Consider the following 18,059-nt stretch of genomic DNA (forward strand, 5'->3'; position numbering starts at 1 on the left):
ACCAAAAAGCTGATGAGACTTTGCAGGAGTTTGCGTCAGATGTCGAACGGCTTGCACATTTGGCGGATGCCGACGCACCCGTGGAATAAACCGAAAGGGTAAAAATTCAGAGCTTTATAAATGGCATACGGGACGTCGAAACGAAGTGAGCCACATACGCAAACACAAAGCCAACATTTGCAGAAACGGTATCACATGCATTGACTCAGGAAACTGCCTCACTATTGAGTAAACCAGCATACAAATCTCATCGTGTTGAAGTGGAAAGACCAGATTGGGTAGACACAATTTTGGAAGCACTGAAGGGATCACAACAGAAAAATGCCGGAGTTATTAAATGTTTAAAGTGCGACAACCCAAGTCATATTGCACGACATTGCAGCACCGGTCCCAATAACTCCAGCAATGTGGGTGGCCGTAAACGCAGAGATGAATGAGATGAGCAAATCTCCAAGTCCACTCAATCGCTAAACTAAAGCGAGTCAGCCGCAAGGGGCGACAGCTGGCTCCCTCAATTGAATGAACCATAATCTCTATCTCGCAAATTGGAAGAAGGTCAAACAATCTTACTGTCGGAGGACATGTGGATGGAAAGGATCGTTTACTGACTGTAGATACGGGTGCATCTCATTCCATCATTCGAGCGGATTTAGTCAACAAGAAGATAAGACCATTGCATGGAGCAAGATTGCTTACAGCCACTGGAGAAGACACCACGGTTCTAGGTGAAGTAGCATGTGAAGTCGCAATTGGGAACGTCACGGTAGTAGAAAATTTTATAGTGGCAGAGATTGTTAATGAAATCATAATTGGAGTGGACTTCTTAATCGACCAAGGCATCAAGATCGATATACAAAACAAGACGATGCGATATAAGAACATGGATGTGCCACTTAATTTCGGCTACGAGAGAGGCTACAGCAGTAAACGAGTGCTGGTGGAAGAGAGTCAGCAAATACCACCAACATTCGAAGCAGTCATCTGGGCAAAGGTTGATGGAGATTGTGGGACAAACAAATTGTGGGTTGTCGAAGCAGCAAACAAATCAGTACCGAACATACTTGTAGGAAAAACCCTGGCTATGACAAAACAAGATGGACGTATTCCGGTAAGAGTACTCAATGAGTTCAAGTCACCACTCAAACTGACCAAAGGAGCTATTTTGGGAAGATGCCAAGAGGCTGAAGTAGCTATTAACTGTGAACAGCTCCAGGAACACGTATCATCTAGTAATACTGATCTTTCAAATGACATCGCGGCATGGACGGAGGGGCTAGAGGAAGATTATCAGAGTAAGGGAAAACAACTGCTCCTAAAGTACGCAAACGTATTTGACCAGGATGGTTCCAAACCAGGCCGCACCAATGTTGTGAAACATCAAATTAACACTGGAGACGCGAGGCAGATACGTCAAGCTCCACGTAGTGTTCCACTGGCGAAGCGGGAGGTTGTGAGACAAATTATACAAGAAATGAGAGACATAGAACCATCAGCTAGTCCCTGGAGCTCACCGGTAGTACTTGTAAAGAAGAAGGATGGAAAAATGAGGTTTTGCGTGGACTACCGGAAGTTGAATGACGTTACGAAAAAGGATAGCTACCCATTGCCAAGAATTGACGACACTCTGGACTCGCTCTCTGGTACGAAATGGTTTTCCACACTGGACTTGAAAAGCGGCTACTGGCAAGTGGAGATGAAGGAGGAAGACAAAGAGAAAACAGCCTTCAGCGTCGGAGATGGTCTTTGGCAATTTACAGTAATGCCCTTTGGACTATGTAATGCACCAGCTACTTTCGAGAGACTTATGGATCAAGTATTGAAAGGACTACATTGGAAAACATGCTTGGTGTACATGGACGACATCATCGTATTGGGCAATAACTTTGATGAACATCTTAAAAACTTAGAGGAAGTTTTCAGGGAATAGCTGGCGCTGGTCTGAAGTAAAGGCTGTAAAGGATTGGCCAAGACCACAGAACCTACATGAATTGAGAAGTTTCCTTGGGCTGTGCACATATTTCCGCCGATTTGTACCAAATTTTTCCAGCGTAGCCCATAGCCTCCATGAGCTTACAAGGAAAAATAAAGCTTTTGAATGGAAGAAGGAGCAAGAAGTGGATTTCCAAACATTGAAGGAGCGGTTGTGCACTGCCCCAATGTTAGCATATCCGATTCCAGGAGCAACATTTATTCTAGATACAGATGCGAGTGGATGTGCTATAGGAGGCGTTTTATCACAACTGGTCGATGGACAGAAGAAGGTAGTTGCATATTACAGCCGTTCGATTGGAAAACCAGAGAGGAACTACTGCGTTACGCGGAGAAAGCTGTTGGCATTGGTAGAGTGCATTAAACATTTTCACAAATACCTCTACGGCCAGCGATTCCGTGTCAGGACAGATCACGCAGCGTTGAAATGGCTTCTGCAGTTCCGTAATCCGGAAGGACAATTGGCACGGTGGATCGAGCGACTACAAAGCTATGACTTTTCCATTGAGCATCGAAAAGGTAGTACCCATGGAAATGCTGATGCAATGTCACGAAGACCATGTAGTTTGGAATGCAAGCACTGTTCAAAGGTCGAGGCTAAAGAAGACATTATAGATGTCCGGCTAATGACTATAACATGTACAGATGAATGGGACAAGGAACAGCTAAGGAAGTGTCAGCTAGAAGATACAGATCTGTCACATGTTATGCAAGGGGTCGAACGAAACGAAAGGCCAAACAGAGAAGAGATGTCAGCAGAGAGTCCCATTGCGAAGTCATATTGGGCACAGTGGAACAGTTTAGAATTGATATCCGGTTGGCTTCATCGAGTATGGGAGAGTGAGGATGGTAAATGCAAGAAGAAACTGATAGTTGTTCCCAGAAAGAGGATTCCTGACGTGCTCAGCGAGCTGCATAATGGTCCAAGTGGAGGTCCTCTTGGAATCACGAAGACGCTCGAGAAAATTAAGCAGAGATTCTATTGGGTTGGTTGCCGTCAGTCAGTCACCGAGTGGATTGCGAACTGCGAGGTTTGCAGCAGAGCGAAAGGGCCCAAAACCCGAACTCATGGCCAGATGAAGCAATGTAACTCAGGTGCGCCATTTGAAAGGATCGCTATGGATGTCGCAGGTCCATTTCCTACTAGCAACTGCGGAAACAAATATGTACTGGTGGTTATGGATTATTTCAGCAAATGGCCAGAGGTATACCCAATCCCAAATCAAGAAGTGGAAACAGTAGCAGAAGTGTTTATAAACAATTGGGTTGCAAGGTATGGGGTACCAATGGAGTTACATTCTGACCAATGCAGGAATTTCGAATCAGCTGTGGTCCAGGAAATGTGTAAATCATTGGGCATTCGAAAAACACGGACAACTGCATTGCATCCTCAGTCCGATGGTATGGTGGAACGTTTCAATAGAACCTTGGAGGAGCATTTAAGGAAAGTAGTAGACAAGTACCATAAGGAGTGGGATAGCCGCATACCATTATTCTTGATGGCCTACGGATCGGCAGTACAGAAGACAACGGGCCAAACTCCCGCAAAGGGAATTTTTGGTAATGAAATTTTTGGAGAGAAATGTCAAGAAACCCACTGGTGTCTGGGAAGAAGAGCTGAGAGATACACGATCTGGTAAGGCTACGAGCAAAGATTATGAGTGACAAGATGAAAGCGAGGTACGATAAAGCAATTAATTCGGAAGGGTTTCAGGAAGGCGATCTGGTGCTGTTATACAACCCACAACGAAAAAAAGGTTTGTCCCCGAAATTGCAGTGTAAGTGGGAAGGCCCATACAAAGTTGTAAAACGGATCAACGATGTAGTGTATCGCATACAAACCATTGGCAAACCACGAACCAAAATGAAAGTGGTTCATTTGGAAAGGCTGGCAGCGTTTAGATCGAGAGATTTGTCTGATCGGGACGATCAGACTAAGGTGGAGGGCAGTGTCACGAATATTTGCAGCACTAAGGGATTCTATCATCTCTAAGCCGATGCTAAGCAGTGATTCAAGTCACATCAATAATTCAATCATTATGACTACACATATGTACGTATACGCAGGGAGAAGCAACGCACAAACACATACAGATATCTTATCTGAGATATGCAATATAATTGTGGAAGTGTCGCTCACAAACACACGCGCATAAGATAGCTATACACGTACATCTGTAGTTATAATTATAACAGATAACCAACTAGCAAATTCTAGAAATGAAAGCGCCTAGAAGATGCAACGAGGAAATCAAAGAGTATAAAAGGCAACCACGGCAACCAGGCAAGATGCTATCTGGCGAGCAATAGCAGTATTATTTATTGTGAAGTACTTTAATAAAGGCCATTTTTCCATCATTCAATATTGGAGTTATTTATTCAACAGTTTAGTGATTCGAACCTTAGTAGAAGATTTGAAATAAGCGGAATTGCAAGTAAATTCGTTACAGTATGTATATGTATCTACTGTGTATGTTATGTTTATCAGTCTGTGGTAATGAATAATCGCATTTCCCAAATTTTTCGAAAATGCAATATCGAATTGGTCGCCAACAGATTTTGATAATTTTTACGAAGTATATACATACATATATACTAATAGCAATGAAAACCTCCATACCAAGTTTCAAAAGGATATCTTCAACAGCTTTTGATTTACGGTTTGCAAAAGTTTCAAGGTTTAATGTAGTCATATTAATCGTTCCTGAGATGGTCGGGCTAGTACCTTAATGGTGCTTGCTACCGGAACGTAACGGATCTATATCCGGCAAAGGACCATCAACATGGATAACACTCCCCAAAACCTTCCAGGTGTGTCTTTATCGTTAATATAAAAACAAAAACAGCCTTTCAAAATAGTGTGGCTTGCTTTTATGCAAGAAAAATGAACGAATCAGTTAAGTACCACGCCCTCTTATTGAAAATATTTTAAATTCTACTTTAGTGCCAATGTACCAAGAAATAGAAAAGGTAAAATTAAATGGCCGTGGTATCGCCCTTTATTGACTAACATTTGCCCACGTTTCGGGAGCCATAACTTGGAGAAAATTAACGTATCACGACAATCATCGTATCACATTGGTGTTTTTGTTTTGAAAACTGTTGATGAAATATCAGATCTTGGAGTTGTCTTCGATGCTAAATTTCTCTTTCAAAGTCAACTTAACTGTGTTATTGCTAAGTCATATTCAATGCTTGCGTTCATTTGCCGCGTTTTGCGTTTTGGGCTCTGGTCATTACGTTTTCAGGATCCCTTACCATTTTACTACTCTAGATGTCTACCTATAAGACTGAAGTCCCTGGATAGTAGAAGATCTATTCTAGCGCTGACATTTATTTATGATTTGATAGGGGCACGATTGACTCGTCGTTTCTTTTGGAGCGTATTCGCTTCAATATACCATCTAGAACACTTCGAAATCATGATATTTTTTTATTGGATAGAGCCAGAACGACATATGTCGCTAATTCGCCTATTGCTAGGGCATTGAAGGAATTCAGTCTTCTTGCTAATGCCTGGGAAATTGATTTTTCAGTAAATAAATCAAAGTTTAGACTTCTACTAAATGATTTGATATGGTAGATAATATTTAAGCTAATAATTTGTAAATAGTCTGTAAGGATATTTTAATTTGTCCTAGATTTACTTTGAAATAAATAAATAAATAAAATCCGGGACATATATATTTATCCTATAACGAGAACTATTTCTATTTTTATTGGAGTTAAGTAGGCTATTTGACCTATTTTGGTTTTCAGTGCAAATAAAACAATTTTACTTCACTGTCGCAGCTCGACGTTTCGCTAGTCACCCTAGCATCTTCTGGAGCGAAATCTATATTCAACAACAAAATCATTATACATATTTTGCATTACATTTTAATTTTTAACAATTAAACATTGAGTTACATATGACAAAAAACAAAAACTAAAAAACTTACATTATTTGTTTATGTTATTAACTAGAAAATTAACTAATTATTAGTACCGCGCGTTGGGTATCATCATTGTAAATTTTACCAAGTAGCGCAACTAACAGCTGATCGGTGAAAATTCGCACATTCACACGCACAGTTCTCGACTCAGTTTCAAAAACAAACTTTAGATTATTTAACTCAAATTTTAAAGTGAGACAATCCTTACGAATTTTGTGTATATAGAATATATAAGGCGTTTTTATTGTTACTAAAACAATAGTTTTATTTTTATTAAAGCTTTTATCATTTTTTTTTTTAACTTTGAAAAGACTCCGAACACCATTCTTTCATTATATGACATTCGACTGCCTAGTCCACTGCCTTCCACTCTATTCGCAACAAAACCTCTATTTAAGTTGCCAAACTATATAGTAAACAATGGGTATCATTGTCATACTAAAGTGCTTATAGGCATAGTAGGTACGCAGAGGTAATGTCAGCTGTGTCTTCCTTTTTATTGACTGTGTTTTCCCTTTGTTGCAATATTCGTAAGCTTTCAAAAGTGTATCTCGCTCTCCCTCGTTTGTTTTTGTCCAATATTTTTGTGTTTGTCAGATCAGCTGTGTGTCCACTGGTTGTTGTGTGTTGTGATAATGCGGTGTTGCTTTTGTTTTTCTGTATGTCGGCTTGGTGCTCTGCTAGTCGTACTTTCAGTGACCTTCGGGTCGTGCCGATGTATAGCTTATTACATTCCTCGTTCTCTTTTCCTTTGCAAGTTATTTGGTATATGACGTTGCTTTGTTGTAGGGGTTCGATGGGGCTTTTTGTTTGTGTGAAGATATTGGATAGAGTGTGGTTCGATTTATATACGAGAGCAATGTTTTCTTTGTTTTTAAAATATTTTTGCGAATGTGTTCGGTGAATTTCGGTATGTATGTTACGCTGTGATATTGCTTTGTTTTGTTTTCAGTTTGTGTTTGATGTTGGTTTTGGTTTATTTTCATAGTTTGTTGTTGTAATAAAGTTGATATTGTGCTATCAGGGTAGTTGTTGCTTTTAAGTGTTTGTATTATTTTGTGAATGTTGCTGTTATGGAACTTCTCATGGCTTAGGGACAAAACTTTACTTATGAAGTTTTTAGCAGTGTTTATTTTATAGTTAAGGGGTTGAGAGGAGTAAAAGTTAATCATACGCCCAGAGGAAGTGGGTTTTGCGTACCAGTCGAAAATTAAAGCATTGTTTATTTTGTGTATTTTTACATCCAGAAAGGGAATGCAGTTGTCTTTTTCTATTTCAAGCGTCAGGTGTAGTTTGTTGTGGTAGCTGTTGAGGGTGTCTAAGATTATTTGAAATCAATTTTGTCGGACGATCGCAAATATGTCGTCCACATATTTGACTAAAAATTTAATTTGTACATTATGTTGCTGGTTTAATGTATTAAAAGAGTTTTCAATGAGGTCATCCATTATGATGTGCGCTATTGTAGGGGAGAGGGGGTTTCCCATTGGCATACCAAACGTTTGGGTGTATATCTTGTTATTATACATAAAGTAGTTATTGTCCAGCAAACAAAACTTGAGTAAGTCGCGGAATTTGTTTTTGGGGATATTTGTTAATTTTGTATTTTGTCCCATTTCTTCATTATAATATTAATAGCAAGGTGCGTTGGGATGTTGGTGAACAGAGAGACAACGTCGAAAGATACCAACACTTCATCGTCGTTTACCCGTATGCCTTTAAGTCTCTCTTCCAAATCAAACGCATTTCCTACGTTATACTTTTCGCTTATTATGGCTTTCATTGTATTTCCTACATACTTGGATAAGTGGTAGCACGGGACTGTCACTGATGATGCAATAGGGCGCAGGGGGAAGTTTGACTTGTGGATTTTCGGTAATCCGTAGAGTCTCGGAGCGTTGGCTGCCGAGCACGATAGCTGTTGTTTTTCTCTTGCGCTAATGTATTTGTTTTTGTATAGCTCATTTACAATGTTATTATTTTTCTTTTGCAGGTTTTGTGTTGGATCTGCTCTGGTTACTCTGTACGTGTTTCTGTCCTCTAATAGCTCGTTCATTTTAGTGACGTAGTCTTTTTTGTAGAGCACTACCGTCTTATTGCCTTTGTCTGCTTCTGTTATCACTATTTCGTTTTTGTGTGGTTTTAGAAATGCTTTAGTTTTGTTGTGTACTTCGATTATGAATTTCTCAGCTGCGTTGTTTTTTATGTTTCTTTTGAATTGCAGTATTTGATGACTTAGTTGGTTCCTCAGTATTTCTTTTTCCCTATCATCCTCTAACGTCTGTATTACTTGTTCCATTTCAGCAATTATATGTATAGGACTAAAGCTTGTGTTTGTTGTGGGTATAGTGAATTTTCATGTGGAAAACTGATGTTCGTTTTGTTTACGAACCAATCATTTGTTGTATTTATACCGAGAATGTGAAAATGTTGGTGTTTCAGATTTTCTATTTTTGCTGTGTGTCTATCCCGTGTTTCTTTTGCTATTCTCTGTCCTAGAAAGTTAACAATGGATGAAATATACTAAAGACTAAGGAGCCGCTGCTTTTGTACCAAGCAATTTTAAGCGAATCGACGCACCGCAACAAAATTCTATACATATTGTAACGAATTCTGGGAAATTCCTGATAATTATGTACCTTCTGCTAACGTTCGAATCGCTGAACTGTCGAATAAATAACTCAAATATTCAGTATTGCAAAAAGATCTTTATTTAGCCTACTTTGGGAGTAGTACAATTATACTTCACTATCACGTATGTACTTCACAAAAGCGTGTTTAAATCAAGTTGATAAGTTATTCCTCAGCTTGCGCTGCTTTTATACTCTCTGTTGGCTCGTTCGCATATTTCTCCTAAGGTCTAGATTTTTCACGAACACTTGTATCTCATACCTGGTTACATAGCTTCATACATGTAGGTTTGAGTAACAACTGCTGCGACTACATGTGTATGTGAGATATTCTTCGTCGCTTTCTATGTACGTATGTAAATGGCTTACTTTGATGTGTTCATGTAAACAAGTGTGGCTGCTTGCTTTATTGTTGTTGTGAATTTATTTACTAACAGCAGAGTGATACTAACATTCGCCACAATATATTCTTTATAACAAGAATTTTTTCCTATAAAAGTTGGAAAAATCAGTTAATAACCGCACCCGATTTGGAAAATACTTATGCCCGGTTTTTCAGTGCGAGTTGAAGTTCCAGTTAAAGTTAACCTTGCCACTTTGTTTGCTAACATAGAATTTGGCTACTCGTCTCAGCTTAAGCGGCCGAAGTGGTAGGGTTAAACTCTAGTAAACTTTAACTGGAATTTGAATTTGCATTGAAAACCCTGGTATAAATGTCAAACAAGTGAAGCTAAATGAATTGTGCAATAAAAACTCACAGCTGAGTATTCGGTGAGTGTTCGGTGAAGCACGAACTTAGTTGTTGAATGTAGTTCGTGGAGCTCAGATCATTGTGAATGATGACTAAGTGTGATATCTAATCTGTCAACTGCCTGACAGGATGTTCAATATGGCTACTTTTTAGCGTTTTGACACGGTGTTCAATATGGCGGCGCCTATCTTCAGCGGGTGATATAAAGAGATACAAAATGAGACAGGGATAGTCAATTACAAATCAGGTAATCCAATCACTTTGGAATTTTGACGTCTATGCAGATGATATCACACTTAGTTATCATTCACAACGGCTCAGATGATACTACTGATACTTAAGACCCATTCCTGGAAACGAATTGAGAGAGAATGAATGTTTCATATCAGGTTATCAGTGGTGGAGCTTTCCGGTCGATCAAATGGGGACAGAAAGTTTTTCTTTTTTTCCTTCGCGGTTTGTTGAGTTTTTCTCATGTTCCTCCGGGAGGCTGTATATATTTTAATATAAAATACAACATAAAACAAAGAAACCATTAACCTATTTAAGTAGTTGTTAAATATTAATTTTAACATAAATTTCAGGCTAAAGCTTTGGGACCTATTTTTCTATTCGTTCTTATTCCTGTATGGCAGTATATTTGTACACCAATCATTCGTCGTTTATGCGGTAGCGAACTTAAACCTTTACACAGCGTCACCATCGGTGGAGTGTGCTCAGCATTTTCATTTTTATGTGCTGGAGTGTTACAAGAATATATCTACGTAAGTATGGAAGGAGTTTTGAGTTACGGACATATCGTCGATGCCTTTGCAAAACCACACAAATACCACGATATGGCAAACTGCAGATTTCTTATCCCTGGCTCAGTGCCTCCAGCTCCATCCACAAAAAATTATAAATTTCCTCACCTTTTTCCGTATACGCCTCTTCTGTAAATCGCGCAATTTAAAAAACTATAAATTATTTCGAAAGCAGTCTTTGCATTGAAGTTAGCAGCCGTTTCTCGCAATTTCTTTTTTGAGTCATAAGCCACCTTTTCATAGGCCGGGTCACATATTTTCTTAAATTTTCTACAAACTTTTCAAATGTAATTATAACGTTTTGGTATGGAGCTCCTTAAACAAAAATATAAAAAATATGTAAAATCAAATGAAATTGACATAGAATTATGGTGAAATTACGTGGAATTTAATTGAAAATTAGTTTTTTCCACACCACCCGTGAGGTCCCCGTTGGCGCGCTACCGAAATAAATTTTGGGTGCTCGGTTCCCCAGTAGGCCTATATCACCCATATACATATATCGCCCATTTACTTCAATAGTGTCATAATTCAAAAAACACGAACTTTTAGTTAAAAACGAAGAAATGTTCTAAAGGAATTTAGCCTATTTCACCCGACCCGTTAGGTATGCAATTGGCGCTTTCTCGTGTTTAATTTTGTATAAATACATATGTAATATGTAAGTGTGACACAAAACGAAAATTTCGAATAGAATAGAGGATACCTACCTTCATAAAAAATAAAATAAAAATATAAAAAAATTATGTAATGAGAAGGAAGGCAGAGTTTACTAAAAAAAATTTTAAATGAAAGAAAGAAAATAAAGTACTTAAAGTGCGAAAAAATTAAGTGAAGTGAATAAACAGTTCCATATAAAAACGCAATAAGTGCACTTAGATTTTTTTCCGGGTTTTAATGTTATCATTGTGGAAATATTAAGGTTCTAATGTTCGGATATTTAATGTTGGGATTCCCATTGAGATCTATGTACGTAATTAATTTGTATTAAATTTGTAAACACTCCATTTCATGAATATGTATGACCATATCCACCATAAAATATCGTCTGTGAACGATATAATACTGTCACGGATATTAGCATCACTAAGCTATACCATCACTAAGGCGATGCTAAGCGATGTTTACGTCAATAATCAAATCATGTATACCAGGCATCGGCATTTTAGAAATGCAGATGTGTTAGTGAGAGCGCGATAGTCGCGCACATCACTTGATGCATCGGTTTGCTTAGTTCATTCGCTTATTAGCAAGCAACAATACAAGATCGTTTGTTATTATATTTTTAATGCGCAAAATGGGAAGCAAAAGGTTTATACAATTAAATACATTGTATTTGCGCAAAAGGGTTGGTCAACATTAAAATTTTTTCGCTTGTGCGCATTGAAAAAATTAACAACCGATCTTTGCTTGTTGCTTGCTAATAACATTCGTCAACATTGCGAGCGAAGCACACAATCGGTGTTGCTGCGCCAAATGCTCAGTGACTACTAAACTAAAGAGAATAACAATATGTGTGAATTGAGTGTGCACAATTATGCTACTAAATGCCGATGCCTGATGTATACACATATATAAGGCAGCCGAGAGATGCCACACACAGATGCATTTACATATACGCCTATGTGTGTGCGAGATACTGTAAACTACAAACTCACATACATCTGAGAGACGCTGAAAAGTAGAAAACTGTAAACAAGTAGAAACTATATGAGAACTATAAACACTCGAAATAGTTGGTAAGTTCTGGAAATAGAAGAGCCTAGTTGTATGCAGCGTAAACTATAAAAGCGGCACAAGCGAGTAAAAAGTAATTCAGTTTGATTTGAGTTTCGATTAAGACGATATCTAGCGAGCAATAGCAGTATTATTTTAAATAGTGGAGTTTCATTTGAGCTTTCAGTTTGGTTATTAAGCCAGCGAGTAGCAAAGTATAAGTGTTATTGTGAAGTATTTTAATAAAGGCCATTTTTCCATTATTCAATATTGGAGTTATTTATTCAACAGTTTAGCGATACGAACCTAGCAAAAGGGCAAATAAGAGGATTTGCAAGTAGATCCGTTACAATTGGTGTCAGAAGAGGAATTGTTGAATAAATTCCAGAGGACAACAAGGACATGGCAAAGTTCAGTGAATTGAAGATCCAGCAACTAAAGAAGGAGTTGGAGAGCCGTGGATTGAATACAAGCGGCGTTAAACTCGAACTTCAGGCACGGCTACGAGAGGCAATGGAAGCAGAAGGAATTGATGTGGACGAGTATGTCTTTTATCCTGATGGGGACGAGACAACAACAAAAATTGAAGAGAAAAACGAAACATCGCAGGCAGTTACCAGCACAGACTTGAACACGATTTTGGCTGCAATATCTGCTCAAACATCGACAGTGTCATCCCAACTGGAATCCCAAAAGACAGATATAACATCTCAACTGGCAGAACAGAAGACATATATGGCATCACAATTGGAAGTACAGGAGGCACGCATTTCCGAAATGTCGTCGCAAATGTCATCTCAGCTGGAATCGCAGGAGACACGCATAACATCGAATATTGAAGCACAAGAAACGCGTATGTCAGAAATGTCGACACAGATTACATCGAAGATTGAAGCACAAGAAACGCGTATGTCAGAAATGTCGACACAGATTACATCGAAGATTGAAGCACAAGAAATGCGTATGTCGGAAATGTCGACACAGATTACATCAAAGATGAAGACACAACTGAAGGAACAAGAGGCACGCATAACAGTACAACTCGAAGCGCAAGAGGCGCTGAGAACTTGGCGGTGAGAACTCTTATAGTTCCATTGATATCCTTTGGGGGGATCGTTTTTGGAAATATTGACAGTGAGTCACTGAAAAAGCTGCAGCTAGCTTTAAACAGCTGCGCTCGATATATATTTTCTAGGCGGAAATTTGATCATATATCACAGTTTTCCTCCAAGATACTCAATTGCAGTCTCGTGAGCTTTCTGAATTATCGCAATTTGGGGTTCCTGCACGATTTAATCCATAAAAGGCAACCGGAATACTTCTTTAGAAATTTACGTTTTTCAAAATCCGACAGAACTGGCAACCTTATTGTTCCACGCTATAAGTATCTTACATCTTCCAGAACATTCTTTGTCAGTGCTATAAAATTATGGAACTCACTACTAGTGTTGGGAACTATCGAATGAATTCAACTATCGATAGTTAGTTACTGAATGATTTTAACTATCGAACGAATTTTTTCATTCATTCATTCATTCATTTAATTTGTTCTTTAGCTTGCCAGAAGCCAAAAGAACAATTTCTGGATTGTTTTAGTTACCCCTCGGGGTAGCTAAAGAACAAACCTATATAAGACAAAAAACGTCGTGTTCCAATGAAACGAGATCCAGATTCGGCTAGAGATTTAACATGCAAATGCGACAACAATGTGAACCATATGGATCAATTTGTTGTTGCATTTGTATGTTAAATTTCTATCCGTATCTGGATCACGCTACATTGGAACGTAACAAAAACGTTAAATATGACTAAAATGGTGTAAATTGTGCTTCAAGTAAATAATGAAAATATTCAATTTAAATGCCTTTGTTACATGTTATGCAAAGCGCATGAATGATATGCAAATGACCTTGGTTCGCAACCCACAGAGTTTTTTGGTCTCCCCAAACCTGTGGGGAGATTTTATGCCTCTACAACAACAACAACAACAACAGGATATAAGGTTACTTAAAATGGATTTTTATCTGTATTATTCAAATCTGTTTCAGAGGCATTATTGATTGCCTTAACTTATACATAAGCTACTGGTTTTTTTTTTTTGCAAAATTCAGGTCACGTTTAATTAATATAAAAATTGCACATTAAATTTCACTTATAAAAGAAACATAAAACAAATATTTCAAACACTTAAATACTAAAAGTCGCTATGGTTGTTCTAGCCAAAATCGGATAGTGCATGAGGGTCTATATTAAATTTTCGCCGCAGAGATGGCAACTGATTGTGTTATTAAACCCCTAAAAAAATTGATTGTAAAGTAAATAATACAAGTATGTACATTGAGTTGACATGAAAAATACCTTCAATGTTTAAATTGCTGTTCAAAAATATTATCATATCTAGTTTATCTCCTTTAAGTCGGTTTCTCCTGTCGTTAATTATTTGCCCTGCTTTCGAGAAAACTCGTTCTGACGGAACCGATGTTGCGGGTATACATAAATATTTTTTCGAAAGCATATATAGTTCCGGAAATGTTGGCTGGCTACGATTCCAATAGTCTAGGGGATTATTTGAGCGGTCAACAAAATTTTGCCTTAGATATTGCTCCAACTGAATATTTGCATTGACATTGGGCGCGTTTTGACAAATTGTTTTTGCTTCAGCAACTTTTTCATCGAGAAGGTCCCAGAGAGATACTTCGCTTTTATCGACCGATACTTCTCTTGGGGTGTTGGTAGAAACACTTGTGTTTTGTTGCCGTATTAGGGAAGTTACTTCTTCCACTAGCCATTTTGTTGTATTATTTGCATTAATTTCGTTAGCGAACGCAATTTTTTTAAACCAAGGATCTAGGAATGTTGATTTAGCGAACATTTTGTCAGACTACAATTGCCCTAATCGTCTCCAAACTACCTCTAACAATCTGCTCTTCAAACTTTCTCCCTCTACAGTTTTCATTTTGCGATTTCGTACTGCGTATTGAAGACCTCTGATTAGGGGCACTACCAGTGACATCGTGGGATAATTTTCTCCTAACAATTCAGTTGTCATGGCCTCTACGGGCTTGAAAAGATTAGTGTAGTCCAACAATGTTTCCCATTCTGATGAATTGAGGAAATCAGGAGCATTTGGTAAAGAAGTTATTATGGCAGAGAGTGGTTCTTTTACCAAGCATATGCGCTCCATCATTTTAAGGGTGGAATTCCACCGGGTAGGGACATCTTGTTTTAACCTCAGTTCAGTAACGCCCATTTGCTTTTGCATATTTTTTAATTTTTCCGTCGCTTGAGAACTATGGTTAAAGTAAGTGACTATGGCACGACACTTGTTTATGAGCACAGTAACTTGTGGAACAGCTTTGATGGCATCAATTACACATAAATTTAATGTATGCGCTACACATGGGAGGTGGTGCTTCTGTAGCATTTCAATTATATCCTTTTTAATATTAGCCCCGTTATCACTTACTACAGCAACTATTTTGTCAAAAACGGACCACTCATCAAATATTAACTTCAATTCTGTAGCTATATTTTGGGAGGTATGATTTCCTAAGATTTCCTTTGTTGATAAAACTGCAGAAATCATTTTGTTATCCCGAACGAAATGACTAGTAACTGACAAAAAAGATTTTTGACTATCAGAAGTCCACATATCAGTTGTAACTGAAATATGTGTTACAATGTTGAGCAAGTCATGCAGTTTCTTTCTTACTTCATTGTATTTAAAAGGTAGCATTGTATTTGATAAAACTTTTCTGTTTGGCTGAAGCTTTTTTGTATATTCTACAAATCCTAAATTGTCAACGATGGAAAGCGGCTGCAAGTCTTTTGTTATCATCTTTAAAAGAGATTCATCAATATTATTTTTTTCTTGCTCTGAGAGCTCAGAACGTGTGCTGGTAACAAATAATTTTGTTTGAACAGTCCTTCTCAAACATCCACTATTGGAAATGTCTTCGGTAGGTACTGTTAACGAACTGCGCGCTGCACTCCCTGCAGTAGTTGACGAAAGAGAAGTGGAACTATGTTCCTCTTCTGAAATTACTGGCGCTATTTCTCCTGAAGTTAGATTCCTATGTTCTGAGGAAGACGGATGCTTACGGCGTAGATGGTCATTTAAATTTGATGTGTTGCCAGAAAATTTAAAAATTTTTTTGCATATATGGCATTTAACTTCATTGCCATTTTTGGTAAAAAACTCTCAAACAGAAGATCTCTTCAATCCAGGCCGCATTATAAATATCTACATAAATTAAATCGTTAAAATCACTTCCTCAGTTAAAAATATTTAACAATTACCACGCTTAAAACGTTTGTCGATTAGGTTGACGTATGCTAAATTTATTTTAATATCTTTTTAACACTGATATATGCACAGCAAAAATTTAAATAAAACGAATGATTCGAAGAAATAGTAATGAGCGAATCATTCATACCAAAAACTAGTAGTTCGATAAAATAGTAATGAACGAATCATTCATACATAAAACTAGTAACTCGAAAAAATAGTAGTGAACGAATCATTCATGCCTAAAACTAGTAATTCGAAAAAATAGTAATGAACGAATCATTCATACCTAAAACTAGTAATTCGAAAAAATAGTAATGAACGAATTTCAAATGACTATCGAATGAATGAAAATTATTGAACTATCGAATAACTCGATAGTTTTCATTCGATAGTTCCCAACACTACTCACTACCAAATGACATTAAAAATGAACGCAATAACAGACGCTTTAAATTGGCTTTATCAGAATTTTTGCAAAATATACATGCATAATATCTTTTTTTTTTTATTTTTCTGAATCAGATTCATTCTTTTATTTTTGTTTCTTATTTTGTTTTATTTTTGTGCTTTCATACAAATATACACACATTGAATAGTTGATATTAATTCTACGATTAGTTTTAATAAACTACTTATTTAACATAATATATATTAAAAAAAATTTAGAAATTCGAAATTTTGTATAAGATCCGAATGTTGATGTACGTTAAGAGACAATAGTCTCACTTGTACAAATTTATTAATAAACTATTGAACTATTGAAATCAAGCAGTCTTACCGTCAGAAGGAATGTGGATGGTAAAGAACGTGTACTGACTGTAGATACGGGCGCATCTCATTCCCTGATCCGATCTGACTTGGTCAACAGGAGAGTAAAGTCATTACCTGGAGCAAGGTTGCGTACGGTCACAGGCGAGTATAATCAAGTCCAAGGTGAAGTGGTATGTGAGGTATTAATTGGGAAGGTCATGGTTTTACACAAATTCGTTGTGGCGGAGATTGTTGATGAAGTTATATTGGGAGTGGATTTCTTGGTTGACCATGACATCAAGATCGATATGCAGAGAAGGGTGATGCATTGTGAGAACCAAGATGTGCCACTTAACTTCAGTTTGGAAAAAGGGTTCAGCAGTAAGCGAGTGCTGGTGGAGGAGATTCGACAGAGATCACGAAAGTCAAGGAAAGTAGATCGAGCAAAGGTTGATGGATCGAATGGGCCAAATAAAGCGAGATCAAAAGTACCTGCGAGAAAAACACTGGCATTGACAAACCCTAATGGACGCACTAAAACGACTGAAAGAATTTTCCAGAAAGAATGCAAGGGTGGTTTCAAGCCAGCGTGTACTACTGTTGTGAAACGTCAAGACCATACTGATGATGCAAAGTCAATCCGTCAAGATCAAGCTCTGCGAAGTAGTTCTTCATTGGCCAAGCAACAGAGTGCGAGGGAACGATCCAGGATAATGAGTAGTAAGATGAAATACAGGTTAGACAACAAGAATAATTCGGAGGGTTTCCTGGAGGGAGATTTGGTACTGTTGTACAACCCTCGCCGGCGGAAAGGTGTTCCTTCCAAATTTTGGTGCAGTTGGGAAGACCCGTACAAAGTTGTAAAAAGGATCAGTGATGCCCTCTACCGCATACAAACAATTGGGAAACCACGAAATAGAAGGGTGGTTCATTTGGAGAGATTAGCAGCGTTTAGATCGAGAGATTTGTCTGATCGGGACGATCAGACTTAGGTGGAGGGCAGTGTCACGGATATTAGCATCACTAGCTATACCATCACTAAGGCGATGCTAAGCGGTGTTTACGTCAATAATCAAATCATGTATACACATATATAAGGCAGCCGAGAGATGCCACACACAGATGCATTTACATATACGCCTATGTGTGTGCGAGAGACTGTAAACTACAAACTCACATACATCTGAGAGACGC

General features: G+C 37.9%; 1 protein-coding gene across 9 annotated transcripts in view; it reads left to right on the forward strand.

Moving 5' to 3' along the window:
- The window catches only part of LOC137236380 (solute carrier family 15 member 2), a 49,260-nt gene that overhangs the window by 24,217 nt on the left and 6,984 nt on the right, over positions 1-18,059 (forward strand). For all 9 annotated transcript variants that reach the window (XM_067758917.1, XM_067758910.1, XM_067758909.1 and 6 more), the window contains one exon: positions 9,890-10,069. In XM_067758917.1, coding sequence (XP_067615018.1) covers positions 9,890-10,069 — 180 coding nt within the window. The remainder of the gene's footprint in view (positions 1-9,889; positions 10,070-18,059) is intronic.

The sequence above is a fragment of the Eurosta solidaginis genome, chromosome 1, assembly GCF_040869045.1.
Source record: "Eurosta solidaginis isolate ZX-2024a chromosome 1, ASM4086904v1, whole genome shotgun sequence".
NCBI classification, from domain to species: domain Eukaryota; kingdom Metazoa; phylum Arthropoda; class Insecta; order Diptera; family Tephritidae; genus Eurosta; species Eurosta solidaginis.